We start from the raw sequence: 20,137 nt of genomic DNA on the forward strand, positions 1-20,137 counted from the left end.
GAAGGAGGTGACTAGGCTGCTCTCAAGTGCAGTTCTGCATCCAAGGGGAAAGAAATGAGGTCCTCACAGTCTTGGTGGATCTTCAGAGACTTGTTGGACATCAGGAATTATGTAATTGATGTGATTATTGCCTTGCTGTCTCCTCCCTAACAAGCTAATTGTAATGGCAGTGTCTTGGGGCCTGACAGCTGCCTTGAGTGAATGGACATTAAGCCAGGACAGTGGCATCACTAGATTTGGCGTCACCCAGTGTGGTAAATCATGGTGTCACTCCAACTGATCTCCTCCCATACCACACCATACAGAACCCTTGGTGATGTTTTTCTACTAAAATTACTCATAAACTGTAATTTGGATATATAACTGAATGTAATGGTAATACTGTATATACTCGACTATAAGTCGACCTCATGTATAAGGTTTTGGGGCCAAAATTATGGCTTTTGATATGACCCATGGGTAAATTGAGGGTAAAACTACAGCCTGGAACAAATGGGCAAAAAGAGACAGCTTCTTGTCACTTTGGAGGAATGGCATTTAAACAAAGCGCACCTCCAATGTGGCCCAAAGCCATTCTGATGCCACAAACCAGTGCTTTGCAACAGAGCAAAAAGGAGCTGGGTAGTCCAATTCTTGGGGGCACAGGTTAGGGCCAGTGGTGGCCCACTTTCAAAGCAGCTCATACAGTCACCACAGTCCCAATCTGCTTGCGGACAGAGCAGATTCGGGCCACTCCTTCCCACCTGTCTGCTCTGGCCCACAGAGGCATGCAACAAAGGACCAAAAGGGTTAAGCAAAAGAAAACAATGGCAAAGAATTTTTCAAATTCCAGCAGGCATAATAACTGTTTCTGTTCATGCTAAAAGTTAGACTGGTGGTGGTGGGGGTCAGTGTTTCCAGGACATATTACACTCTTGTGTAATATTTACACTCCTGTGTTTCACCAGAAAATGGTTCCTTTTTTTAATGACCTGTTGATAAGTAGACTCAAGTTTTTTAGTTCAGTTTTCTAGACTTATGAGTATATACAGTAGTTGTGACATAAAAAACTAGCAAAATTAAAAATATACCCTTAAATTACAGTATCATATGCACAGCCTAAATATATTTACATGTACATAGTTTCATGTGGTTAAAGTGAAAATAGGGTAAGGTATGATGTTTTTAAAGATTTTTTTAAAAAAAATTAAATATTTATTTCTTTAAAAAAATCAAAATTTAAAATTTAAGTTTTAAAAAATCCTGGAGCCTCTCCTTTCTCCTCCCACTGAGCCTTGCCTCAGTCACACCATCAGTGTTTTAAAGAGATGCAAGCAAACACCAGAGCCTGTTTCTTCCAAAAGGGCAGATGTTTGGGGAGCAGGGTGTTACCTGGTGTGGCCCACAGTCCTGCCTACAGCCCCCCAAGTGACTTCATTTAACTTCCTCAGCTACAGAACTGTAATTGATGCGATTATTGCCCTTGCTATCTCCTCCCTAACAAGCTCCTGGACAAGTTGCTAGTTAGCAACTCATCACACACTTATGCCCCCTGCACGAGTCCTTTCTTTCAATACTACAAATGACTGCATTAGCCCTCATTTTCCCCATGTATGTTAATAAAAAAAGTATTGTACTTTTACTTAGAGATAACAGAAATACTGTGGCAACATGGCTACAATGGGTGGTGGAAAGAACCAATAAGAGAATAGACTTGCTTCTTTCTTATTCTCCAAACAACCAAAGTTAATTCAAGAAAAAAGGGAAAGGAGATCATTTTTCCCACGGGCTGACAAGTAGTTGGAAAGCTCAAGAAGAAATATAACATGGGACTAGAAGACTAGAGGCCCTGAACTGCTCTGTTCTTCAAAAGTCAATTAATGCCTCCACAAAAGGAAACAATAGGTATTCCCTCTACCATCTTCCTCAGCAGGCTGTGTGTGCATGCATTTTCATGTTCAAATGAATCCGGAAGCATCCTGGCTGCCCAAATGCGAGGAACACAGTCAATCATTTGCTGCAGATTCTTCCCAGGGTGGCAAACCTGGGTCCCAATGAATCAAAGAAATCAGGAGGTAAGCTGTTATCGTCAAAATCATGTGCCACAGGTAGGGACCAAACAGATTCAGGTTTTTCCAACTGTCCCTCTTGTGCATAGACACGGGGTGAGTAAGAGCCAATGTTGTCCTCTAGGTTGCAGATGTAATCCATTTTCTAAGAAAACAAGAAGAATATTTACATAGCTAAAGAAAAGACTACAGTGGTGCCTCGGGTTACGAAATTAATTCGTTCCGCGGCCGCTTTCGTAACCCGAAAAGCCTTCGTAAGCCGAAATGCCATAGGCGCTAATGGGGAAAAAGCCGCGGCTCTGCCGCGGCTCCATTTAAAATAGCGCCGGAGTTTTTTCGTAACCCGAAAAAACTTTCGTAACCCGAAACAATAATTCCCTATGGGATTTTTTCGTATCCCGAAAAATTCGTAACCTGGGTATTTCGTATCCCGAGGTACCACTGTACATTTCTGCCTTTCTTTATATTTATTTTAGATACTTTCAGGCAGAAATTGGAACTATTTAGTTATATATAGCATAATGTAGTTAGCAACAACTATTTGGGAAGTAACATGTATGTAATAAAGTATGTAAAGTTTCATTTGAAAAGGAAGATGGAAGTTCATTTCTTGGTTTAACATGTTAGTTTCAAAAGTTACTTTTAAAAGGCATTTTAAGAATAGTTTTTCAAGTCTAACACTCTTATCAATCCTAAAGGGATAGGGTTAGCATTGCTCCCTAAGAGATCTCTACTGCAATAGGCAGAAGCAGAGTCCTTGTCACTATTCCCCCGCACACCAGCAACTGCTCACACAAGAAGGGATTGGAAACATCAGTTAGCTGCTTTCAAATTCACAAGGAAACAGACACCTTTCACTTTTTAAGAGCCCTGGTGGTGCAGTGGTTAAATGCCTATACTGCAATCACGCACTCAAAAAACCACAAGGTTGTGAGTTCAATACTAGCCAGGGCCTCCGGGTCAACTCAGCCTGGTATACTTAGTTGCTCACTAAAATTAGTACCCAACTTGTTGGGAGCAACTAACTTACACTTTGTAAACCACTTAGTACATCAGTAAGTGGTACAGAAATGTATTTGCTATTTCACACACACTACTTAGCTACATAACTAACATGGTTATACAGTAGGTGAGACAGAATTGTGGCCATTATTTTTACATGTATGCTGCATTGGGGTGCCATAATATAGGATCTGGTAGATATCTATTAAATAAATGAAATAACTTTAGCTATTGGGATGCAGGCAGGTTTTACATTTTCTGCAATTTCTGAACAATCTTTAAGAGTCAAGCGACTATAAGCTTTTACAAACTCTCCAAGCACCGAAACTGGACAAGTAAGAATAACACTGCATCTGAAACTGACAGAAAAGATTTTGCATTGAAGAGGAGTTGAAAAAAAATCTCACCTGATTTAAGATTCTGCCTACTGCCTCTAAAATTCTATCAGATGGCTTCTCCCAATGTATCGTGTTGCTTTGAGGAAACCTGGTTGCCTGCTGAAAGTTTTTTTAAAAAGGAAGAGTTAAAATTCATCCAAAAGTTGTTGTTATTATTATTATTAACCTTTAATTATAAAGCGCTGTAAATTTACACAGTGCTGTACATACAATCTTTTTAATTTGATGGTTCCCTGCCTTCAGGCTTACAATCTAAAAAGACACGACACAAAAGGAGAAAGGAGTGGTGGTGGGGAAGGGGATCAGGTCCAGCAGTTCTTCTCTACCTCCGAGGCCTGGATCAGGGGAGATGGACTGGAGGGAGGGCTTGGCTTCCTAATGGATAGTTAATCTTCTTCCAGGCAGGCCTGTTGGAGCTAGCCTGCCTCTCTAGTAAGATAATACATATAAAATACATAGCAATACAGGAAATGATTCAATAAAACAGGCAACAAAAGAACATCAAATAGCAAGTGGCAATTATGCAATGCCTGGGAACACTTATCTAAATAGGATGGTCTTCAGCTCCGTTTTGAAGCTGGTTAAAGAAGTGATGGTTCTTGCTTGCGGGGAAGAAGGTTCCAGGAGTGAGGGGCAGCGAGTGAAAAGGGGCGAATCCGAGATGGGGCAGAGAAAATCCTGGGCTGGGACAGCAGACCTTGACTACCAGAACAGAGGGCCCAAGTAGAAAGGTGAGGAGAAATAAGGTCTGATAAGTAAGGAGGGGCCAACCCATGGAGGGCTTTAAACGTCGACAGCAAGAGCTTATACTGAATGTGGAAAGGGAGTGGGAGCCAGTGAAGGGATGACAACACAGGAGAGATGTGGTCAGAGAGGTGGGTGGAAGTGATAATGCGTGCAGCTGAATGCTGGACAGAAACAGGACAGGAAAACAAAGATGACAGAGACTTCAGACAGCTACTTTTGTAAGGTGATACATCTGGAACAGAGACAGTTTCCCTTTTTAAAGATTAAATAGATTGGGGGGGGGTGTTGCTTATCCAGCTATAGTGTATCTAACCTGAACCCAAGCCGGACTAGGTTGGAAATCTTCTTGGATGGTTAGGGGTGGCACTATTCTTCCACTTTTCTCTGTAGTCTTTGCTTGGAACGTTCCAGGCGCATCCTTGATGGTGGGGGGAAAACAAAACAGAATATGAAGCCTGGAAAAAGGACCCAGGTACAGTTCATGTGTTCTCCCCAACCCCAACCTATTCTTAAAATCAGAATATTTGAAATATTTTTTTAAGACCTGAGAAACAGCAGCAACTGGTCATTTCCATGTCAGTGGGGGCTGTGATTCCATTCCAGGTTTTAGCCTTGGTTTCAAAAGAGCTATCCATGGTGCTGACATGCCATTGATTCACTGCCCCCACTGTAATGGAAACCACTGGCCACCAGTGCTCAGAGCCAACTGCCTCAGGAGGGTTCACTGCAAATTTCAAAATGCAAAATGTCTCCCTCCTCCCCACAGCTATAGCAAGGCAGACATTTTGCTGCCTGAGGCCAAGCAGCAAATACCATATGCAAACTTTCCCCCTGTCTCAGAGATGCATTGTGTCCATGAACAACAAAGGACTCAATCACATTATCTCAAATTATCAAGAATTTCCAATTTTCGTAAATTTTGATTCTACTTGTATACTCACAGGTTTCTATCCAGTTCCCTCTCTAGAAATATGCCATGTTTCCCTCCCTAATGTCCTTCCCCTTCCCTCTGCCTTATTGCTCACATTTTTAACTGATCATGATGTTTTATTGCATGCCATTCTAAGGCGGTTTACAGACCGCCAAATAGTACGTCATCAATACGTACTAGGGTTAGGAAGGGGCGGTGCTTCCGCACCCCCCTAACCCTAGTACGTATTGAATACGTACAAGATGGCGGCGCCCTGTTCATACGGGCGCCGCCATCTTTACGTATCGGACGCTGAGCATCCGTACGTGTCGCGGGCGTTGTGACGTAGTGAGTGCGCCCCTGGCGCCTCACTACGTCGCAAACGCGACTTAAAAAGAAGCTCCATTTTGGAGCTTCTTTTTCGGTCCGCGCGGGAGTCGGGCCGTGTGAAGGCTCCGGCTCCCCCACGGACCTACTGGCGGCGGCGGCATACCGCCGCAAAGCGGCGGTCTGTACCCCGCCTATGATCTTCAGAGGCAGGACAGGATATAAATATCTAAATAAATGTATCATATTGTTGAAGAAACTCAAGGGCCATCCAGTCCAATCCTGCCATGCAGGGACTCACAATCAAAGCATCCCCGACTGTTGGAGTTCCCCAGGGCTCTGTTCTGGGTCCCCTTCCGATTTCTCTCTACACACTGTCCTTAGGAAAACTCATCAGCTCTTTTGGTTTTTCCTACCATCTGTATGCCGATGACACCCAGCTGTATCTTTCTGCCCCTGACCTTTCTCCAAGGTTTGAACAGCAAGTCTCGTCTTGCCTTACAGCTGTCTCGCAGTGGATGTGCCATCGGCGTTTGAAGCTCAACATGTCCAAGACGGAGCTTCTTGTCTTTCCTCCTATGCCCAACCTTCAACACTCCTTTTCTGTCTCTGTGGACAACATTTCCATTGAACCAGTCCAGCAAGCCCGCAGTCTTGGCTTTATCTTTGACTCTTCTCTGTCGTGTATCCCTCAGATCCAGACCACAGCCAAGGCTTGTAGATTCTTTTTGTACAACATTGCCAAAATCCGACCATATCTCTCCGCCTCTACTGCCAAAATCCTGGTCCATGCCCTAGTGATCTCACGACTTGATTACTGTAATGTCCTCCTGGCTGGGCTTCCTTTTTCTCACCTCCGTCCTTTAATCTCTGTCCAGCATTCAGCTGCACGCATTATCACTTCCACCCACCGCTCTGACCACATCTCTCCTGTGTTGGCATCCCTTCACTGGTTCGCTCTCCCTTTCCGCATTCAGTATAAGCTCCTGCTGTCGACATTCAAAGCCCTCCATGGACTGGCCCCTCCTTACTTATCAGACCTTCTTTCTCCTCACCTTCCCACCAGGGCCCTCCATTCTGGTAGTCAAGGGTTCCTGTCCCAGCCCAGGATTTCCTCTGCCCCATCCCGGATTCGTCCCTTTTCACTTGCTGCCCCTCACTCCTGGAACCTTCTTCCTCCACAAGCAAGAGCCATCACTTCTTTAACCAGCTTCAAAACGGAGTTGAAAACCATCCTATTCAGAGAAGCCTTCCCAGGCATCGCATAATTGTCGCTTACTATCTGATGTTCTGTTGTTGGCTGTTTTTCGATCCATTTCCTGTATTGCTATGTACTCTATATGTATTATCCTATTTGTGAGTATGTATTTTCCCTGGATAATGATTAACCTTCCATTTTGAAGCCAAGCCCTCCCTCCAGTCCATCTGCCTTGGTCCAGGCCTCGGAGGTTGAGAGGAACTGCTGGACCACTTACCCTTTCCCGTCACCACTCCCTTCTCCTTCTGTGTCATGTCTTTTTAGATTGTAAGCCTGAGGGCAGGGAACCGTCTAACTAAAAAGATTGCATGTACAGCGCTGTGTAAATTTACAGCGCTTCATAAATAAAGGTTAATAATAATAATAATAATAATAATAATAATAATAATAATAATAATAATAATAATGGCCATCCAGCCTCTGCTTAAAGACCTCCAAAGGAGACTACACCAAGGAGACTACACAACACTCCCAGGAAGTGTGTTCCACTGTCGAACAGCTCTTACTGTCAGGACGTTCCTCCTAATGTTAAGGTGGAATCTGTAGCATGCATCCATTGTTCTGTGTTCTAGTCTCTTGTGCAGCAGAAAACAAGCTTGCTCCATCCTCAATGTGACACCCCTTCAAATACTTAAACAGGGCTATCATCTCACCTCTTAACCATCTCTTTTCCAGGCTAAACATAACCAGTTCCCTAAATCTTTCCTCATAAGGCATGGTTTCCAGGCCCCTCATCATTTTGGTGGCCCTCCTTTGGACACCTCCAATTTGTCAACATCCTTTTTGAATTGTGGTGCCCAGAACTGGACACAGTATTCCAGGTGAGGACTGACCAAGGCAGAATAGAGTGGCACTATTACTTCTCTTGATCTAGACACTATACCACTATGGATGGATGGATGGATGGGGTAGGGGTAGAAGAATTCTCCAACCAGCCTGGCCAGTATAGTCCAAAAACTGATTTTTTTTTCAAATTCCAAGATTACGAAGCATTAGTTCTTAGTCTCCTCCCCCCTCTCTCTCACACACATACAAGCATACTGTGCACTGCTTTTATGCAGTTTCTTTTTCATTTGGTTTTTATATTTTTATATTGTGGCAGTTTTGTGTTTTATTGTAATTTTACATTTTTGCAGGCTGCTCTCAGAACCTTTTGATCAAGTCAAATGAGTCAAGCAAAATGAAGGACAAACAACAGCACAACAATGAAGAGGCTTTGACCCTCCAGATCCTTTGGACTTCACTTCCCATCAGCCCCACCCAGCATCTCCAATGGTAGGACATTAATGAGAGTAAAAGTTTTTTAAAAAAACACAACCCACCATGCAGTGGTCTAGTGGTTCTGCCTATCTGCAATAAGATATCTGAAAACCTTTTCCTTGCCTCAAAGCTACATTCTACACATGGTCAACCAAGTTATTTCCCAATAAAGAACTATAATTGCAACACAAAACAACCTGCATGGCAGGGGATTGGAGTGGATGCAGTGGAAGCACATTGTGGTCTCTTCCAACTCTATAATCATCTGTTCTCTTCATCATGTAAGCTTGCTGAGTGTCACCTGACTGGCCACTCTTTGGAGACATCAGGATCCACAGGCTGATGTTATCCATCAAGAATTCCTCCTCTCACACACTGAGATTTTTCAACAGCCTAAGTATGGGGCTGTGGTACAAGAAACTGACCTGGCTGAACATAATGGCAAGCTAGGAAGGTAGACTATTTATTCAGAGATTTCTATCTCTGGTGCAGAACTTGGAAAAGTTCCTTGTTTGGGCAGCAGCTCCCAGAATCCACCACCCAGCCTGGCCAGTGACCATTCTGGCTAAAGACTTCTGAGACTTGTCACTGGAAAAAAAAGTCATTTTTTTCAAACTCTGTTCAACATGCATATGTTTGAGCTTCTCTAATGTATAAAATTCATTCATTATCCTTGAAACTCATTGTACACTCATTGTGCACAAGTACACTTCAGTTATGTTTCCTAAAGCATTTACTCACAAACAAGCTTTGTTCATAGTGCACTTGACTGGATGTCTGTGAATGTGAGGGAGTCACTCCAGTTGCTTCCTAAGAAATAGCACAAAAGACCTGATTTCTTCAGCTGTACAGTGGTAATCATCCATCTATCAGTAACTTCATTTATATCTCTTTTCACATTTATACTAAAAGTGGCTTACAGATTAAAAAAACACAAATAAAACAACATGCAGTTAAAACCATTAAAAATCAAGAGGAATATACAGAGGTACCCCGGGTTACGAAATTAATTCGTTCCGCCGCCGCTTTCGTAACCCGAAAAGCTTTCGCAAGCCGAAAACCCATAGGTGCTAATAGCGAAAGCCGCGATTTGGTGCGAAAAAGCGCCGAAAAGCACCAAAAATTTCTTTCGTAACCCGAAATAACCTTCGTAACCCGGAACAGTTTTTTTAATTGATTTTTTTTCGTAACCCGGAAATTTCGTAAGGCGGCGCATTCGTATCCCGGGGTACCACTGTAGTACTAAACTAACAGTAAAATTACAACCATTTAAAACATTAGAAACATGGAGTGAAAAGAAGTACGGTATGCTAATTTTTTAAAAAAGCCCTTACATGTAAAACAATCCGTTTCCAAAAACCTGCTAGAATAGAAAAATCTTCATCTACCAATGATAAATTTCAACCACAAAGAGGAAGCATACTTCAATTGGAAATACAGTAGCACAAACAATCCTGACTTTGGTATTCAATGATATATCTTTACACTTGAGAATCTTGTCTACTTCCTTCATAGCTGCCCTTCCAAGTCCTATTCTTCTTCTAATTTCATGAATACAGCCTTCAATCTTATTTATGACTGAACCAAGTTATGGAAAATCTTCATTTCAATGTCTTCATCGCCTACTGTAAAGTTATGTAAATTATCAGGCCATTTCCCCCCTTAATGTTCAACTGTAACCCTGCCTTTACACTTTCTTGCTTGATTTTCTTCAACAGTCATTCAAAGTCTTTGCTATCTTCTACTAACAGTATTATGTATTATGTCATCTGCATATCTTAAATGGTGAAGTTCTTTTCTCCAATTTTCACACTTCCATGCCCTCAGTCTCATCCAGTTTAACATATACATTCAGCATACAATTAAACAGATATGGTGATAAAATGCCACATTGAGTACATTGCATCCTTTATGTAAGTACATTCTGTACACTGTACTGTGTAGCACTTATTTCTTAAGTTTTCAGCAGAGGTTTTCCTATCGCTGTAGCTACTAGATTAATTCCACATTTTGAAAAGACTGTCTCCAAAAGCTGTAGTTATTGCCATTTCATCATCAGTAACTCCAAAGCAGTTAACTCAGTTGTCATTGCTGGTAAAACATTGCAGTATCATAGCCTGCCAACAAGATATATCAGTGTACCAAAAACAAAACAAAAAAACACCCACATGGAGGCTATAATACTATCCTAACAAAACACCTCTATTCAGTTTATATTCTCCAACATGCACTGGTGATCCTTTATATTGACTGGCCACTGTGTAAACCCCCTCAATGCTGTCAAGTTATGCTCATTTTATATGCCATAATGTACATATTTGACAGTGCTTACACATATTCATCAAATCAACACAGACATTACTTATGTTTTGGGAACTGTTTCCAGGAAACATTCAGTACCAGGAATGAGTAATTATGCAAAGTATGGTGACACTGAATATATAGGAATCCCAGATTTAAATACCCATATATCAGCAAACAAGCTTGTAAAATGTGAGCTAGACAAAGTAACTGTTACATGGATATGCAATTGGTTGACCAGCTGAACCCAAAGGGTGTTCAACAATGGCTCCTTTTCATCCTGGAGAGAAGTGACTAGTGAGGTCCCACAGGGCTCTGTCCTGGGCCCAGTGCTATTCAACATCTTTATCAATGACTTGGATGACAGAATTGGGAGCATACTTATGAAATTTGCAGATGACACCAAATTAGGAGGAATAGCTAATGCTCCAGAGGACAGGATCAAAATTCAAAATGACCTGAATAGACTAGAAAGCTGGGCCAAAGATAACAAAATGAAATTCAACACGGAGAAATTTAAGGTATTGCACTTAGGACGGAAAAATAAAATGCACAAATATAGGATTGGGGACACCTGGCTGAATGAAACTACATGTGAAAGGGATCTAGGAATCCAAGTAGACTGCAAGTTGAACATGAGTCAACAGTGTGATGCACCAGCTAAAAAGGCCAATGCAATTTTAGGCTGCATCAGTAAAAGTATAGTGTCTAGATCAAGGGAAGCAATAGTGCTACTCTATTCTGCTTTGGTCAGGCCCCACCTGGAATACTATGTCCAGTTCTGGGCACCACAATTCAAAAAGGATGTTGAGAAGCTGGAGCGTGTCCAAAGGAGGGCGACTAAAATGGTGAAGGGTCTGGAAACCATGCCCTATGATGAATAACTTACGGAGCTGGGTATGTTTAGCCTGGAGAAGAGAAGGTTAAGGTGTGATATGATAGCCCTGTTTAAATACTTGAAGGGATGTCATATTGAGGAGAGGGCAAGCTTGTTTGATGCTGCTCCAGAGAACAGGACCCGGAACAATGGATGCAAGCTCAAGGAAAAGAGATTCCACCTCAACATTAGGATGAACTTCCTGACAGTAAGGGCTGTTCGACAGTGGAACAAACTCCTTCAGAGTATAGTGGAGTCTCCCTCCTTAGAGGGTCTTTAAGCAGAGGCTGGATGGTCATCTGTTGGGGATGCTTTGATTGTGATTTCCTGCATGGCAAGCGGTTGGACTGGATGGCCCTTGTGGTCTCTTCCAACTATATTATTCTACGATTCTATTATTCTAAGCTATTGCAAGTAAATCATTCTTTCATTAGCTCGCTTCCCTCAATAAATTTGTTATCACAAGAATCAATCAATATCAGTAATATATTGAGGTATGTAGCTACAAGATACTTTCTGTTGCAAAACTAATACAAAATGCTTCCAGATACGTGATACATCATCTCATAACAATCTTGTATAATATCTCACTACTGTTTCCATTTTACAGATGGGGAATCAGAGGCCTCCAAAGATAATATGCCAGGGGCCCTAACTGATTCAAGGTCAGGCTAGAGGTAGTGCTGAATCCAGGGCTCAGACCGCCATGTTAAACATACTAGCCACTAGAATACAGTAGCTTCTAAGCTAAATGCCCACAAATTTGCAAATGTAAGACAGAATTGGGAATGGAAAATTATAATAACCACACTGGAAAAAAGGCAGGATATTAATTAAATTAAATTAAATTAAATCAAATTATACAGCAAAAATATGGGAGAATCAAATATATACTTGTCCTGCACGAACTCTCAGTCTCATATGGACAGAACCTGCAAGACCACTTGTACAAACAGCAATTTCTTTTATGCAGAAAATCTTTTCAGTGAATAAGGCCTTGGCAATGGATAGGATAAACAAAGAAATAGAAAGCTGTATTCCAGTTAGGAATTCTGCAGTTACCTTAGCAGTCTGTGATTTTTCTTTTGAAATTTGTGCATACTCTGGAAGTGATGTTGCAAGAATCCCCGCATCAGGCGTGTCCTAAATGGGATTTCAAAGCAAAAGTTTTTAATAAAGTGTATTCTTACAAAGAAGCCAGAACTTCCCTGTATAAAGTTTTAGAAAATGAAAATTAAGATGTGCCAGGCAAACAAGATGGCCAGGAATCCTGCCCCTGCAGTGACCCTCACACATCTCATTTATAAAGCAAGACAATGGTCCTCAGCATTTTGGCCCTGTTTTTGTACTGTGGCTTTGAGAAACGGAAGTTTGAAGCTTGTGAGAGAAAAGGTTAGGGACCACTGAAATAGGGTGCAATTCAAGATATATCTCTGTGCATTCCAGAGCATGAGGCACCTTTTATATTGAGGGGGTATTTATCATTCATTCATTAATTTGATGTAAACCCCACCTATCCACAAAGACAGGACTCAAAGCGGCACAGGTCCGATGTCCACACTATGGAGATAAGCTCTCAGATTGGGAGGAGGAATGGTTTTTATTCAGCACGGGGAAACTACAAATTCCAAGATTCTGTAGGGTGGAGCCATGGAAGATGCCAAACTGTATTACTTCTACGGTGCAAATGCACCTCATGATTTCTCATTTTTTGAACTAGGCATGGTTTCAAATTGGCTTACAAAATTCAGTTAGACAGATACTTCCAAACATGTCCACAGCCATACTGAGTCTGTGGTCAGAGTAACTGACTGTATGATTGATTAATGTTTTAATGTCTCAGGGGTTCTGGAAGTTCAATCTCAAAAAATTAACTTCCCCAAGCTCTGATTTTACCTCAGGTCACTAGGGCTTAGGATTCAAAGACTTGAGCAAAGAACCACGGCTTTCTTTAATGCACTTGCAATGCATCTATACATTTACTGTGAGTGGTAGAGGGTCTTGGAGATGTCTCATGGACAAGGTTGCCATGAATCAGAGATAACTCAAGAGCAGTTAACAACAAAAAATAACAACAGCACTTTGCAGTCATTTGTGTGTACATGTATAAAAGCAGTTTTGAATAGTCAGAGAGTCAAGAGAGAAATATGAGACTACCTGGCATTAATAAAACTGGGGGTGCCTTAGAATCATAGAGTTGGAAGAGACTGCAAGGGGCATCCAGTCCAACCTCCTGCCATGAAGGAAATCTCAATCAAAGCATCCCTGACAGATGGCCATCCAGCCTCTGTTTAAAGACCTCTAAGGAAGGAGACTCCACCACACTCCAAGGGAGTTTGTTCCATTGTCGAACAGCCCTTACTGTCAGGAAGTTCCTCCTAATGTTGAGGTGGAATCTCTTTTCCAGTAGCTTGCATTCATTGCTTTGGGTCCTAGTCTCAGCTACACATGTCCTTCATCTGTTTATTGAAAGCAGTCCTGTTCACTTACAACAGACTTTGTTTCTATGGTCCAGTCCAGATGGGCACGATAGGACGCCCTCATCACATGCGAGGAGCAGCGCTTCTAGACACCCCTCGCATGTGACAAGGGTATCAAAATGGCAGCGCCCTGTACAGATGGGGGCCGCCATCATTACATGACGGATGTCACGTGTGCTCCATTGGTGCACTGCAGCATCATAATCGCACCGCAAGAAGAACCCGCTTTTTGGGAGTTCTTTTTGGTCCACGGGGAAGTCCCGTGGTATGGAGGCTGCAGCTTCCCCACGGACCAAAGCTAGATGTCAGGAGACCGTCCTTTTTGGACGGTCTATCCCGCACCCATATTTATACATAACAGATACTAGAAGGATGCCTGAACTGTTCAGTGTTCTCTTACTTGAAAGCAACAAATGCTGCTATCTTAGACAAATCCCACAGCACCCAATAAGACTTGGGTCATAAAATTATGCTGTAAGCCCAGTGGTGCTGCCTCTAGAAATTCATGGGGTAAGAACATTATTTTTTTACCTGAGACAAAACTTGCTGACTCTCTTCGTTGTATTGGATCAGAGACTGGTTGCCTCCTTCATGAGGGATGAATGGCTGGCCTTTCTCAGTTCTGGGACACCACAGCAGGAGACCCATGGCCACTGAAAAGCAGGAAAAGAGTGTCATCATTAGCTCTATAACCTCATATACTAAGGCCTTTGACCTAAAAACACCTTGCTGGCTGCTAAAACCTTAGCTGAACAGAAGTGACATTTATAGGTTTGACTTTTATTGGGCCATTACTCTGTCTTATTGATAGACTTTTGCCAGGGTCGGAGTGGTTTTAGGCCAGACATGGAAAAGTTAATTTTAGAGAATTACAACTCCCAGAATCCCACAGCCAGCATGATCAGTAGCAGGAGGGTTTGTGACAGTTACATACAGCTTTGAGTTCCATTTTGGGAGAAAGGTGGGATAGAAGTCAAATAAATAAACAAATAGTCCAAAAAAGTACCTTTCCAAAACGTGGTCCAGGCATTTGTCATGTGTTAGTCCCTTGTATTTTTCCCTTCTTTTTTTCTACTTTCCACTGTTGTTGTTTTTTAAAGCGAGTGATATGGAACAGTTAAACAGTACCCTTTGCTAGCCATTCCAGTAGAGAGGATGGTGAAGCCATTTCATTAGGGACAAAAATTTTGATAATTGCTACCTCCCAAAGTATCACAGCATTTGAATCCACAAGGAAATGAATAAGGCAGTGGCAGAGTACATGGCTCATCGTGGTGCAAGATCATTATTGCCCAACATCTCAATTTAAAGGATCATGGGGGGGGGGGAGAGATCTCTGCTGTAGTACATGGCTCAACTGTAAGGCAGAAAGAAGCAACTTGAAGACCCCTTTGTGTGTTGGGAGCCCTTTTCTCATTCATCTACAGAGACTGAGGTAAGGAGAAACATCTCAGGTAAGAAAATTCGTATGTCTGTAGCACAGGCATGAATAGTACAAGCATATGGCACTGGTCATGGGACTGTTTTTCACTAAACCATTGGTCTCACCTGGTAAAGTGTCAGTCAGATGAAATAAAGCACACATAAAAAACAGCCCTATCTACAAGTACATGGTATTAACACCTATGCCATGAAGAGATTTACACACTGGCATCGATATACTCACAGCTATTAGTAAACGTACACATGAAAAGAACAGCTCAACCAGTCTGTTTCTGTTATACAGAGGAAGACAGAAGGTTTGCCATTTTGTCCATTATTGTTATGTCCCTTCATATTATTTCTGACTTATGGTGATCCTAAGCTATTACAAGTCTTTCTTGGCAAAATTTATTCAGAAGGGGTTTGCCTTTGCCTTCCTTGGAGACTGAGAGAGTGTGACTTGCCCAAGGTCACCCAGTGGGTTTCCATAGCCAAGAGGGATTCAAACCCTAGTCTCCAGAGTCATAGTCCAATGCTCAAACCACAATACCATGCTGGCTCTCATTTTGTCCATGCTTTGTTTCTTATAACAGTTACAAAGTGTAGCACACTTGTACTTCACACATTTGCTTACTGAATTTATTCACAACATTTCAGTTCCAACTCTTTCCTGAAATATCTCAAAAAAAGCATCAAAAGGAGGGAGGAAATAACATTAACTACATGTACCTATTTAGAAACAGTGTATTAGTCTGAAGTGAAAAGCCTAATGAAACATATAAATTTAATACAGCCAGACCTCCTCTAGACGCAGCTCTCCACAACAACAGCCCCACAGCTTTAAAAGGGCCTATGACATGTGTTCAGTTACTGAAAGGGAGACACACAGAACGATTCTCAGATTTTCAATCAAGGGAACAAGGTAAATAGGTAAGGGATGATGTAGCCCTGCAGATAATCTAGTCTGAGGTCTGTTAGAACAAAGTCCTATGGCCCATGGGCCACATGGGGTCCTCAAGATTGGGGGGAGCCCCAAAACTGCTTCTAGACATTTTTGTTGGTTCTGATATAACCTACTTTTCCTAGGAAAAATGGGGAAATATCATTCTAGGAAATGCCCAGGAACAGTATTCTCCTTCTAAACAAGGTACAGGCCCTGCCTCCTGTTCTTAAACCTACATAAACATACATACATACATAAATACAGGTGAGTATTTGTTATCTAGAATCCCAAAATTTTTAAGTATTCCAAAATACAAAACCTTTTGAGTTACAACACAAGTAGTGTACTATGTACCTGTACTGTATTTACGAGGCTGAAAAGACAACTGGAGAGAGATGCAAAGATCTGTGAAATTGTAGGTATCCATGCCTCCCACCATTTCACAGATTCTCAGTCTCTCTCCAGCCTCATTATGTCTCATTAGGTATGTGCAAATACATGTTTTCCAAAATCCAAAAATAAATAAATAACCCAAAATATGGAACAGTTCTGGTCCAAAGCATTTTGGATAAGGGATACTCAACCTGTCTACACACACACACACACACACACACACACACACACACACACAGAGGAACTTATTTTGAAAAAAACAATATAAAACAAAACTTGCTTTTAAAAAAATATATAGGTTCAGTGTAGACTTGGCAGGTCCCAGGCCAGGGTCAGGAAATTTGCTCCTGGACTTCAACAATTTTCCCACTCCTGGTTTAGGGATGTTTAAATGATTAAAGCCAGCACCTTGAACTGAAACAGAACAGCTGTTGAAAATCAGCTGCTGTTTTATGGGAATAATGTAGTTAAATACCATATGTAAAAGGCATGTGTACAGTTTCTGCTTAGTTAAATGTAAATGTATAGTTAAATGTAAACTCTAGGATATACTCACATATCAGTAAGAGGAATGCAGCTAAGATTGCTCCAACTGCTCCCCCTCCAAGACCCACTGATACAGAGGCCCGTTCACTCATCTGCTCACATGTCTTCCCATCCTGGCAGGCACAGACAGTGACATGCAGGGTCTGCTCCTTGAAAAACCCTTGCTTGTCCGAAATATGGAAAGGCACTGAATAATTGCCAGATGGAAGGCTCTTTATCATAAAGAGCTCAACTGAATCATCTGAAACATAAAGAGACAGAAAGAGGGAGGGAGGGAGAAGGATAAACACCATTATGAGCCTGTTACATCTGTCTGTTCGCTAATGTAAACATGGATTAGCAGCTAGACATCTTCCAAATACCCAAAGAACACCACATTTGGATTCTTGGGACCTGGGGGGATTATTGTAGATCTTCAAGGCAAGACACCTCTAGAAGTAGAATAGCTGTCCAACTTCCCCTGAATGTTTTTAATGGAACAGATTCTATAGCAATCTGAAGCAATCAAGAAAGGCCTGCATCTACATTGCTACACACTGTTGTTGTTGTGTACCTTCAAGTCATTGGGATTGGTATGCAGTAGTAGGCCTCATAATAGAACAGGCCTGGTGTCTGTATTAGAAGTCATGTTTTTTGCTCCGTATTCGGTGCAATCGTGGCTGCATGTGTATTGTACTCCAAGCTCAACCTAAGCTCTAGCTACTGGTTCAAAGCCCTGCAATACAGGTCTGATCCCTGAGTTTAGCCAGTAGAAGTGGTGCCCTCCATCTTAATACAGTAGTGGATTGCTCTAGGTTTTAGTGTGAACTCAATTAGAGGACATTGTACCCTTGTCTATCTCCTTTAAAATTTAGACTACAACCCAGTACAAACTCACTGACACAGAAGCCACAAATCCCCACTGAGAACATTCAGAATGAGAGCTAGTATGGCACAGTGGTTTGAGAACTGGACTATGGCTCTGGAGACCACTCCCCACTCAACCATGGAAACCCTCTGGGTGACCTTGAGCAAGTCAATCTCTCTCAGCCTCAGAGGAAGGTAAAGGAAAGCACCCCCCCCCAACAAATCTTGCCAAGAAAACTCTGACATGAAGGCAGTAGAATAGAGGAAGAGCAAATGATAAATGGTTTGATGCAATCAAGGAAGCCACAGCCCTGAGCTTGGAAGATGTGAGAAGGGTTGCTGATGACTGAGGCTTTTGAAGGTCTCTCATTCATAGGGTTGCTATAGGTCAAAACCAAATTGATGATAAATAACATGAACAACAACTGAAAGTACCCCATGCATAGTGATCAGATATTTCCAAACACACACTCAGGAAACTTGAGTCTTCTAAGGTAAATAACATAAACCTAAAGATCTCACATCAGAGGAAGTATTTACCATATGGAATGAAGAAATGTAAAGTCTATTTGGCAACAACTCTTACTGCTACCAAAAAAAAAAAAAGATTTGCAGATCACAAATAGGATCTAGGACATGCACAAATTCTCTTGTTCATTTCCACCTGTCTTTCTCAAATGTCTCACCTGCAAGGGACAGGACAAAGATGCTGCAATGAAAGTAAGGAAGGCAGCTAATGGGAAGACTGGAGGCACAAAGAGGTTCAAGAAAATTATTTACATGTTATTATTTATTTTATTTATTCCATCTATATGATGCCTTTCTTTCCAAGTGGGACCCAAGGTGGCTCACAAAAGAAAATCACTTAAAACCAAACAATACAGTTTTAAAAACAATTAAAATGAACATATTTAAAACAGTATAAAATTATTTTAAAAGCATACAAAGGGTTGTGTTTTTTTAAGTGTCCTAATGGAAAGAAAAACTGAAGAGGGCATGGTGTGTCAGGGATCACCTGGATGAGACCATTTCTTGAATTTCTGGATTACAAAACATAGGGAATCAGACAAATAAAATGCAGCCAATTTTTATTGTGACATAGAGGTATGTCTCATTGTATACACTTGCCTCAAGTGTACATTTGTAAACACTTGTCTTGGCTGCATCTCTGTTCTCTCTGTCTTTCTTAAAGGTAAAAGGTAAAGGTTTCCCCTTGACAAGGTTGTCATGTCCAACTGTAGGGGGTTATGCTCATCTCCATGACCCAGCGTTGTCAAGGACAACTCTTTGATCATGTAGCTAGCATGATTTCAGAAAATGCTGTTATCTTCTCACTGACGTGGTACATATTTATCTACTTGCACTTTTACATGCTTTTGAACTGCTAGGCTGCCAAAAGCTGGGACTAGTGATGCAAGTTTATTTTGTCGTGTGGCACATGGGCCTCAACCTGCCAACCTGCCAGTCTTGCAATCATCAGAGTCAGCATCTTAACCGCTGAGCCACCACAGCTCAGCTTACTAGTGCAGATGTGAACAATTGACTCCTCGAGTTGATTTTGGCTCACAGTTTCCATAATTCTTAGCCAGAATCACTAGTGAAGAATGATGAGAACTGCAGTCCAAAGAGATCTGGAGGGCAACACCATTGTCTTAAGGCAAGAAGATAGTGTTGGGCTTAAGGCAGAGATGGTCTATACCCTCCTGGTTTCTAGGCCTTGAATTCAGCATTATAGCTGAATTGAACTTCTGTTTAATCTTCTGGGGTCTACCTCTAATCTACAGAGTCAACATCTCCTGCTATTGGTTCTGCTATAAGTGAAGTGTGTCTATGATCAGGTAAACTGGATATGGAAGAAACCAGGTGATATTACAGCTGAGATGGGGAAAAACAGGAAGCAAATCCATCCAGGATTTGTCCTCTCTTGGTTATAAGTGTGCAACCTTACATGGAGATCAAGCCTCATTCCAAATTTAGTCCAGGAAATTTATTTCCATATTAAATATGTTATTCCAGTGCACTTGTAAAAAAAAAAGCTGTCAAAGGGGCAAAATGTTAAAGCAGTTAGAGGCTAACTTACCAAAACTTTCTCCCAGTTTCCATGAGTTTCCCATATTATCCACAGTCTCCACTAGCTGGAAGGTAAAGGGGCCTGCATATGGATGGGAATCTTTGTCCTCTGCCTTTATATGTAAAGGGTCTTTTTCTTTTCCTTCACAGACCACCAAAGATGGTGTAACTAGCATTGGAGCATTGTCATTAAGGTCAGACAGGTAAAGTTGGATGGTACCAGTACCAGTTTGGGGTGGAAGACCTAGTGGGGAAACAAAAGATTTTACTTAAAACACACACACACACACACACACACACACACAACAA

At 41.7% G+C, this 20,137-nt stretch overlaps 1 protein-coding gene across 1 annotated transcript in view; it reads right to left on the reverse strand.

Moving 5' to 3' along the window:
- Window positions 1–1,257: 1,257 nt before the first annotated feature.
- Window positions 1,258–20,137, reverse strand: part of CDH26 (cadherin 26) — a 59,796-nt gene continuing 40,916 nt past the window's right edge. Inside the window, exons 11-18 of the mRNA XM_042462446.1 lie at window positions 19,839–20,072; window positions 16,923–17,153; window positions 14,140–14,261; window positions 12,191–12,271; window positions 8,692–8,760; window positions 4,509–4,613; window positions 3,458–3,547; window positions 1,258–2,193 (exon numbers count right to left, since the gene is read on the reverse strand). Of these exons, the coding sequence (XP_042318380.1) occupies window positions 1,990–2,193; window positions 3,458–3,547; window positions 4,509–4,613; window positions 8,692–8,760; window positions 12,191–12,271; window positions 14,140–14,261; window positions 16,923–17,153; window positions 19,839–20,072 (1,136 nt within the window). The 3' untranslated portion in view covers window positions 1,258–1,989. The remainder of the gene's footprint in view (window positions 2,194–3,457; window positions 3,548–4,508; window positions 4,614–8,691; window positions 8,761–12,190; window positions 12,272–14,139; window positions 14,262–16,922; window positions 17,154–19,838; window positions 20,073–20,137) is intronic.

Source organism: Sceloporus undulatus, chromosome 4 (assembly GCF_019175285.1).
Source record: "Sceloporus undulatus isolate JIND9_A2432 ecotype Alabama chromosome 4, SceUnd_v1.1, whole genome shotgun sequence".
In the NCBI taxonomy this organism is placed as follows: Eukaryota; Metazoa; Chordata; class Lepidosauria; order Squamata; family Phrynosomatidae; genus Sceloporus; species Sceloporus undulatus.